We start from the raw sequence: 10374 nt of genomic DNA, 5'->3' as shown, positions 1-10374 counted from the left end.
CCTTCTTGAAAGGCCTTCCCTTCATAATGTTAGAAACAACAAGAATCCAGAGTTAGGATCCTGGAAATACAAACTGCAGGAAGCTATTTGTGCAGATTGTCAAGAGCTGCTCCACATTCTTTGGAGTGTAGCCAATGCAGTAGAAGCATGTCAGTACCACCTCCATCGTATCTGTCAATATGTACTTCTTGTTCTTCAAAATGTACTCACTCACAGCTTCAAGAATCTGGAAAATAATTTTTAAAAATCAACAGATTATTCCCAGAGAATTATTAATTTTTTCAGTAATTAAGTTACATGTCCTGATCAGCAATTACAAATTTTCTTCTTAGTGATGTTAATGCTTGAAATTTAAAACCATCAAATTATGTAATCAATGCTTTTTTACTTGATTTATTATTGTGATAATTATGATTCTTTTTAAAATTACTACTGTTATAATAACCATTGAAATTTATAAGGATAAAAATGACGTTTGGATGGGTGCTATGATAATTTGTAAGTGTTCCAAGACCTGGTAGTGAGAGGAAAAAAAGAAGTGGGGGAAACTTTGTGAACTGATGTTGATGAATGCCTGAAGAGCCTGAGAGAACATAAACACAGAAATATTAGGGAATCTGAATGTTGGGAATGTAATGTTTGAAGGTACTGTATGTTGTGTATGGTGTCTGAAGAAATGAAAATGGAGAAAGGATGATAGGCTTAAGCACTGATGGAGACATGATTAGAAATGTCTTGTTCAGGAATAACCACTATCATATTGTGGCTTTTGATCAAAAACATCCCAAGCAGAAAATATAGTCATGAACATAAGATCATCAACCTATGCACATATATTCCTCATTACTCACCTCTGGAGCCAAGTATAATGTGGTGGTAAGACATAAACAAATTTCTTTTATGTAGCGTGAGTTGAGTTCATCAAGGTGAGGGGAAAAGGCAGATATGATTCTGTCAAAGGTGAAAGTTCTTGGGGATCCACGACGGTTGAGGTAACCTCGTGTAAGGTTAATAATTTCAGTTAATGATTTTGCCATCTGAAAAAGAAATACAAGTTGTGCAATATGTACAGCTTCTAGTCTGCAGCTATGATATCAAAGACAACACTTACAAACTGACCAATAATCCTTACTAATGATAAACAAGTGAAGGAATAAAGCTAGTTCTATCTACTTCTCTCTATATATGAAGAAAATACAAAGAAAGATTTAGGAAAATGTAATGACACAAGCATTATGAACATTAGCCAGGTTTATAACAGAAAGGAGAGTGAGCACTGGTATAGAAATCGAGTCAAGAAACATTATAATTTTACTAAGAAATATTATGCAAACATGAAAAACATTATTCATATGAGCTGAGTATATAAAGTAATAAAAATATTACAAACTGAACAAATAGGATGCATCCTAGAAATTACACACATGTAAAAAATGTGTTACTTCCTAACCAAGAGACCATTAATCTTTGTGGTTATTGGTGGTATCACTTTCATCTGAGCAGTTAATGGTGTTGCTTTAGGAACATTATGGTCTTTGGTTCATCAAATTTTCTAAACTCTTGTAGTCTTATTTCAAGATAAATTTGTCACAATCAGTCAAGAACAGACAATTATGCAATTAACTATATTAAAATTATGAAAACGAGACAATAAATAGTGAGATGTATAGTTCCATGTTCTCAAAAGAAAACCACTATGACCCAGAGATGATGTGCATGTCAATGAGGGATCCTTTATACAGTGGAAGGACTGCATCCAAGGAGTGTGTCTGAAGATGTAAAAAAGAGAGAGAGAGAGAGAGAGAGAGAGAGAGAGAGAGAGAGAGAGAGAGAGAGAGAGAGAGAGAGAGAGAGAGAGAGAGAGAGAGAGAGAGAGAGAGAGAGAGAGAGAGAGAGAGAGAGAGAGAGAGAGAGAGAGAGAGAGAGAGAGAGAGAGAGAGAGAGAGAGAGAGAGACCATAAAACTCCCACCCCTGCTTGCATCACACAGTTACGATGATGCCTTCCAGCACCAGCACAAGACGACATGGTTGCATGGCTTCCACACAAACATGGAATAACATGGACAAACATCTGTGCTCCTGCACAGATTTGTCTGTGCAAAGGACGCCAACATGGTGTTTGCATCCAAGACCTTCCTGAACAGCAGTATGCCGGCAAATTATGCCTGCATAAAGGATTACTCTGCCTGGGCCACAAAGGATCACTCCACACAGGAAGGGGGAATTGCGCTTTGCTATAAGGCCTCCTTAAACGTTGTGGTGCTAAGCTTCATTGCAGGCAACCTTGATTATCTCATGACAGTCCATCAGTGTGAATCCTCCAGGGATAAGAAACACCTTCAACTTCCTGCTGGCCATGTCTGACCTGCACAACCACATCACCTTCCCAACTCATTGATCTGCCTCCTCTCTTGACCCCATGGTGATGGAATTCTCCCCCACGAGGTGCACTGCTTGTCATTGGGTCCCATTGACAGCTCAGACCACAGGGCAATCTTCACCAGGAAATCCCTGAGGAGGCCCTGGGATGAAAGTACAACCCACGTCTTCTGGCAGTGGGGAGCAGGTTGACTGGGCAGGTTTTCGCCATCATCTGTCACAGCTGAACTGGGAGTGCCTGTTGCAAAGAGATGTGGACCAGCAGGTAGAGCACTTCACTGAGATGCTGCTGGAGGCACAGGACCACTGGGTGTCCCACAAATAACACATAAACATGGCTTCTCACTGGCCATGGTTCGGGCCTCAATGTCAGTTTGCCTCAGACAAAAAAATTCCGAGCATGTTGTTCCTATAAACATCACCCTATGAGGCATAACAGAGAGCATCACAGAGCAGGAGGCGTCAGCATGGAAGCCACCCAAGTCTAGGCCCAGGACCAATGGATGGAAAAAAGAAAAAAAAAAAAAAAAAGGAAGCTGAGTGGCGGCCAAGTCGGCTCCAAACAGTGGCGTGGCCTTGCCAAGGACAGCCAAGGGAAGGCAAACAAGCCCACCAATCCTTCCCTCCTAACCTCAACCCAGGAGAAGGTGGATCTGCTAGCCAGAAAGTTTTTGCTAGATATGACTGTCCCTGACACCTCCAGGCCTCCCTCTCACTCCCTGTGGTGGCTAAGTCAGGCTGACCTCACTTACCATGAATGAGACAGAAGTGTGAGCTGCCCTCTCTACACTACAGGAGACAAAAGCGATGGGGCCTGATGGGGTGAGCCCCAGGTTCTGCGCCATTGTTCTGGAGAGCTTGTTCATCCCCTCACCAGGATATTCAAGGCCATCCTGCGGCATAACACATGGCCACGATTAAGGAAGGCCAACCTCGTTGTCCCTGTGCACAAGAAGGGCAGCAGGTCTGAGGTGGTAAACTACTGCCCTGTCTCCCTACTGTCAGTGGTGGGCAAGGTGCTGGAGGGAATCATTGCACAGCGCCTCACTGCCCACCTGGACAGCCAGCATCTTATCAGCACCAGACAGTTTGGGTTCAGGAAGGAGCACTTGGCCGCAGACCTCAACCTGCTTCTGAACAGCAAGTGAAACAATGCTCTGGGCAAAGGAAAACCAACTGCTCTTCGGGTGCTAGACCTAGCCAGCACCTTCGACCATGTGTGGCAAGCTGCTCTGCCAGAAAGGCTGTGTGCAGCGAGTGTGAACGGGGTTCTGCTCGAGCTGCTACATGACTACCTGCAGGGGAGACACTTGAGGGTGGTACACAATGGGCAGCAGTCATCCCCACAACATATTACAGCAGGTGTACCACAGGGCAGCGTGTTGGGGCCACTGCTGTGGAATGTTTATATTAACGACTTGCTGTGCCTTGACCCCAGCATCAGGGCATATGCTGATGACATCACTGTGTCCTTGGCTTTCAACCCTGGGGAGGAGGCTTCCATGACATCCCGCCTCAATTCCATTCTCTGCCGCATTGAGGAATGGAGAAACAGATGGTAGATCAGGTTTACTGCTGAGAAGACACAGCTGCTTGTGGTGTCCAGAAGAAGCCGCTAGATTTGTCTTTTGTTCAAAGGGACGATGCTGGCGCCACAACAAGAGATGAAGATCCTGGGGATTGCTTACAATATGCTGACCTTCAGGCCGCACATCACACAGCTCACCAGAACAGCAGCAGGAAAATTAGCCTCCCTCAGTAGGATCTCCTGGCTCCCAGACAGCAGGGGCAGCCAACTGCTGTACTAAGCCCAAGTCTGCTCATCACTGGAGTACTCTTATCTTGCCTGGGATGGTGCAGCCCCATCACATCTTGCGTTTGCTTGACAAGGTCCAGTAGAGGGTGGAGAGAATCATTTGAGATGGCCAGCCTGACCAATGGACAAGCCTGGACAGCCTTCAGCACTGCCAAGACATAGCAGGCCTGACCACCCTTTACAAGGTGACACAGGAGAGAGTGTCTCACTTGCAGCCACTCCAGCAGATGCCTCATCAAATACAGGTAAACACCAGGGCCGCGGATACAATCCTAGCTGCCCTGGCCACACCGCGCTCACACATTGCATCACCAAAGACAGTTTATGCAAACATATGTGGTGTTGGAACAGTTTTCTAGCCTCACATATGTGCTCGGATGACATGAGTGTTGCCGTGTGTGGGGCCCAGAAATTTGAAGTGCTAGCGCATGTTTGGCTCAGAGTGGTGTGTGACAGTGACACAGGTGCAGGTGAATTATTTATATAGTGCATATCAAGGTTAGGTTTTAAGATAGGGGTGCTCACACTACCACCTTTAACCTGTAAAATCTTTATTTTCCTTGTAAATATCTATGTACTTTTGAGTGCATTAATAAAGAAAAGAGAGAGAGAGAGAGAGAGAGAGAGAGAGAGAGAGAGAGAGAGAGAGAGAGAGAGAGAGAGAGAGAGAGAGAGAGAGAGAGAGAGAGAGAGAGAGAGAGAGAGAGAGAGAGAGAGAGAGAGAGAGAGAGAGAGAGAGAGAGAGAGAGAGAAGAGGGAGGATTATCTCTCCTGATATTAAGTGGAAGGTGCTGTAGAACAATGCAATCTGCTTTTAGTTTTTGCTGATACAGTATCTGAGGTGAGAATCTGTCTTTCAACATTATTCAAGATTTGCCACTATTCTCTGATACAAATAAAAAAGACAAATAAATGAATGAAAAAGATGATAAATAACAAATTAGTGAATAATAATAATAATAATAATAATAGTAATAGTAATAATAATAATAATAATAATAATAATAATAATAATAATAATAATAATAATAATAATAATAATAATAATAATAATGATAACAATAATAATAATAATAATCTGGGAACACAAATGATTTTCCCTCTAGATCATGAGGTTTAATTCAACTTGGTTATGAGATGACAGCAAAAGGCAGAGGACTGTGAGTGAAACATAGGGATGGTGAATAATAACCATCATCATCAGGCTCTATGATCCCACTGCAAGATAAAAAGGATTCTGGAGCCTTTTCCACTCATCTCTGCTTCCTCCCTGTCTATTCTGAACCACCATAACAAATGTAGCAGAGAGAGAGGAGAGATTAACAGCAAAGTGGGTGAGCTACCCCAAAGTGACTGACTCGTCTGGCTGGGTTGTGTCTGTGACCTGCAATCTGGATACCCTAAAGGTGTTATCTGTAAACCACTAACATCACTTCTTCATTTAGTTCTCAGTCTGTCCTGCTTTCTTTTACCCCCCTTTTTTTTCTTCACAATTATCCACTTATGATCTGTTCAGCACATGACTACCTACCCATACATATTTCTTTTAACTCTAACTGTGGTCAAGATTGCTTAAATTTCAGATGCAATGAGACACTGCATGACATATTTGTTTGGTCAGGAAAGGTCATTGTGGCCACATAGAAGAAAATTGTCTAAGAAAAGATATGGAAAATAAACAATCCTCACATCAGGCAGTATATATATATATATATATATATATATATATATATATATATATATATATATATATATATATATATATATATATATATATATATATATATATATATATATATATATATATATATATATATATATATATATGGAAGAACATGATTCAGTGAGGATGGAAAGATGCAAAAACTCTACAAAATGTTAACTTAGATTTATTGAAGTATCCTTTCTTTTTTTTTGTGATAATCTCATAAATGTGAAGGGGTTGAAAGGAAAGAGTACATCATAAAAAAAAAGAAAAGAAAAAGGTGCTCCATGTGTTCTGAGAAACTAATAAGAGAAGAATCAAAGAAAAGCAAATAACATCAACATAAAGCAATAATACTGTACTTGCTGCCTACAAGTCTTTCATATTTTTTTCACTGTCTTCTGAAACTTGCTGAGTATTATTTGTAGCTGATTTTAGTTAATTAAGTTTTTTTATCAATATTATATATCATCACAGTTTACTTGCCATTACAATGCTTTATTCAATAACATCTGTTACTTGGAAGGAAAAACATGTTATTTTTAGGAAAGTAAAGCCTGTTTCCAATCAATTCCAATCAACAATTCAAGAATGGAGTTACAAGTTCAAGCATGGATGCATCCTTATTGACATGCACCTACCTCTGCTTATTAGATCTTATACAGAATTTTAAATTATCCTTGCAGTGTGTCATATCAGCAGCTATTCTGGTATTTTCACTAATTCTTTAGAGCACGATTTTTTTTATGAAAGTTTAATTGTGAGGATGTCTAGTACCCAGTTAATGCTAAGTAATAACACATGCATAAATAAAGGAAAAATACACACCTTCAAAAACTCTTCAGTCCTGGCATCTAACATGCGACAAATGGTTGTGATCTGTTGCATCAGTTTTCTCTGCAGGTTCTTCCGATTTAGGGCTAATGAAATCTGCATCCCACGAGAAATGGACATGGTGTCATATATTGAAAACTGTGGGCCACAAAGTATAACTTTTTCATAAACAGATTCTGGTATTCCTTCTCTGGAGGAATAGCCAATGATGAATGCTGCCATACTGGCAACTTTGTTGGGCAAAAATCCACAGCAAGTTTCCAAATCCTTCATAAGCAAGGTTGACATGGTCCTTTCCAAGGCAAAGTTTCTGTAGGTGCCACCTAGGTTATTGTTAAAGTACATGTACCGCTGATACACTTTCCTCCGGGTCATTTCTTTCATTCCCAAGAAGTGATGAGGAATGCTTTTCAATTCCTCTTCCACTGACTTCATAGACTTGATCCAGAAAGCATCACAAAGTTTAGGATTAGATGTTTTGAAATATCTCAAAGCCTTGAAAATAACCATAATGTATTCATGAAAATCTTTCTCCTCCAGCTGTTCAACTATGAGCCTCTCAAAGTAATTTCTCATCTTCAATGAAGTAAAGGGAGCTAAACACAATATATCTGGACGTCCACCAGATATTTTAGCTTCTGAAATCATATTAATAGAGTACTGACAGATCTTGTGGAATACATCAAGAGGTTCCCGGGAACTGTGGAAGTAGTTGCTCAGATCCATGACCTGCACAACAGAGAGTGAGTGGAAGTTCTTTCCTAGACACAACATCAGAGGCTGAAGAAGCTTGTGCCGTGATGAGAACTCTGGATAATCAAGCAGCTTTATTACTTTCAATGTAATTCTAGGGTCACATATTTCAAAAAATCCTTCATTTAATTTTTTCTGAACTAAAACAAGATATTTTTTCAGGAGAGGCCTTGTAATGAGCCTCTTGGTACTATTGAAGCATATGCTAACCATGTGGAATTCATCAGCATCCAAGCAATCATCAAGTTTACTTGCTATCAGAGGAAGCAGTTTTGACTGCAAGAAAAATGCTTTAACTCCTTGATCACGTAAATACACAGAAAGTCTTGACAAGGCAGTCAGGTTAAAGCCATCCATCCTGTCCATGCAAACTAATGTAAGTTTCTGCATGACAGGGGAGTGATTACTTACTCCCAGTTTACTAAGATACAGTAGCATTGATGAAAGTGAACTATTATTCAAGTCTTCACAAACTGCTTCCAAACACACACTTAACTTTTCAAACATAGGATGATTCAAAATTTTTTCTAAAAACTGATTAATCTCATTTTTGGTAATCATAAAGCAGTCATAACCATATCTTCCATACACCTTCTGGAGATCCCAAAGTGTTACAATAGCCTGACTCAGATGCTCAGCAGTTGGATAGTCACCACACCTCTCGATCTGGTCAAACACTTCTTGTACACTATTGGCTTCATTTATCTTTTTGATAACATCATCATTTGAGCCTGGGTACAAATTCACACGCAATGAGTCCAACTGATCCTTCTCTAGCATTTTTCTTCTGAAAAAAACACTATTTTCAAATTCAGAATCACTCATTATATCATCATCACTATCACCGTCTGTGCCTATAGCATAATGTCTTTTATGAATTTTGTTTGTGAATGAAGTAAATGCACTCCTAGAGAAAGAAGTAACTTTTTTATCACTTAACCAACTGCTGCTTGTGGAACCAATATGTGGCAGACAGTAGCTGCCAGATTGGTGGTGCAGTACCCAAGCAACATGCTGAGTACCAATACAGGTGGCAGCAGCAAGTCTTGAACCATACCCTGCCACCCACATTGCATTGACAGCAATGCTGAACCTCATGGCTGGGCTCTGAAAGATAACATTGTTCATATCATCAATTCTCATATAAAAATTCTTGCAAATGCATGATGACATCAGAGAAATAAATCATATAATGCAAGAAGTAGCAAAGTACATTGAGAAGTTGTGAATAATAATATATAAATAAGTCTAATTTCTTTGTCCTATGTATATTCTATACCACTAAATCTCATGAGCTGGATCCAAAATATCCTCACATCTATCAACCCATTTTATGGTACTTGATATTCTTATGGTACAAACTAATTGTTTCCTATAAATAAGGCAGCATCATAGAAAATGGAGGAAAGTGAAAGTAAAGCAAGAAAATAATAAAATTTGCTTAGAAATGGTACGTTAATAAAAATACATTAAAAATCCTTCGCTCCTCCTTCCTTCTCACTTTATAGCAATATCTACAACGGTGAAAATTCTAATCAAAATCTTTGAAGTTAATTGTGAGCTCCAACATGATGTATTACAAATAATTGGCTTCTATAAGATTATCTCCATGATGGTGAGCAGCCACATGCATCACTACATACAGATTAGTGATATATTGGATATCTGCCTCCACATCCGCATCCATGGAGCATCCACAGTAAAAGTACTATCCGCAATACTATCTGCTTCTTAAGAGTGTTGCTTCAATACTAACCATATTTCACTCTTAAAAGAAATTTACAAAGCATATAAACACTTTGTCATCAGATATATACTTTTTATATCAATATTCTACTTTTCACAATTGAACATTCTCTAATTTTGAAGGAAATTTTTTATTGCATTTTTCTTTTTCAGGTCCAGACCTTAAAAAAGTGGAAAAATTTTGCACTTCAAAATTTTTATCTGATTGTAGAGATATTTTTCATACTTAATGAAGAACCATTGTACATATGTAAAATATTCTTTTGAATTTTTAGGAGTGGTGTATAGATAATAACCACATTTTACTTTTAAAGAAATGAAGAAAAAAATGAAAAGAAAAAAGAACCATCAATTGATATATACTTTTTATACCAATATTCTTCTACTTTTCATGATTTAATCATTTGCAATCCTAGGAAAAAATTTTAATTGCATTTTTTTTTTTTTTTTTATTAGGTAAAAAGTGAAAAAAATTTCCATCTCAAAATTTGTCTGATAAAAGGGACATGTTCCTTACTTTAAGAAGAACCATTCTAAACACATAAAATATTCTTTTGTGTTCTTCTGAGTGGTGCATAGAAAATAACCATATTTCACTTTTAAACTAAATGTAAAAAAAAGAAAAAAAAAGAAACAAGGAAAAGAAAACAAGAAAAAACATCGATTTATATTGTTATCACTGTTATGAGAGAGAGAGAGAGAGAGAGAGAGAGAGAGAGAGAGAGAGAGAGAGAGAGAGAGAGAGAGAGAGAGAGAGAGAGAGAGAGAGAGAGATATGCATGTAAACATGTCTGGGGTGCCCCTCTATGGTGCCCTTGTTTCCCATGTTGGCTCATCATGAACCCTTTCAAAGAAGTCACAGTGGGATGTGACACTCACACTCTCTTCCCTTGCATAGAGGCAGCCACCACACAGTACACAGGACAGCCATGAGGCAAGGAGGTTTGAGCCATCGCTTGCTGTGTGTTAGACCCCAATATGTGAGTTCATTGTAATCCTGCTGTAGTTTAAATATAAGGGAAATTAACATAATGTATTTATGATTGATGGATATCAAACTACCTAATACTATATTTAGCATTGCTTAGCACTGTAATGACTGAGAACAAAGCAAAGTTTTGTCATTTGTTATATGTGTCT

At 38.9% G+C, this 10374-nt stretch overlaps 1 protein-coding gene across 8 annotated transcripts in view; it reads right to left on the bottom strand.

The window, feature by feature from the left end:
• Positions 1–10374, bottom strand: part of LOC135103451 (FAST kinase domain-containing protein 1, mitochondrial-like) — a 31445-nt gene that overhangs the window by 19186 nt on the left and 1885 nt on the right. For 5 of the 8 annotated variants that reach the window (XM_064009805.1, XM_064009792.1, XM_064009795.1 and 2 more), the window contains exons 2-4: positions 6730–8595; positions 852–1037; positions 75–226 (exon numbers count right to left, since the gene is read on the bottom strand). In XM_064009805.1, the coding sequence (XP_063865875.1) occupies positions 75–226; positions 852–1037; positions 6730–8586 (2195 nt within the window). In that variant the 5' untranslated portion in view covers positions 8587–8595. Of the gene's footprint in view, positions 1–74; positions 227–851; positions 1038–3132; positions 4787–6729; positions 8596–10113; positions 10235–10374 lie in introns of those variants that run through there. The other 3 variants (XM_064009779.1, XM_064009769.1, XM_064009811.1) reach the window with 3 other exon arrangements.

This window comes from Scylla paramamosain, chromosome 1, assembly GCF_035594125.1.
Source record: "Scylla paramamosain isolate STU-SP2022 chromosome 1, ASM3559412v1, whole genome shotgun sequence".
Lineage (NCBI taxonomy): Eukaryota > Metazoa > Arthropoda > Malacostraca > Decapoda > Portunidae > Scylla > Scylla paramamosain.
This window is presented reverse-complemented; position numbering and strand designations above follow the sequence as displayed.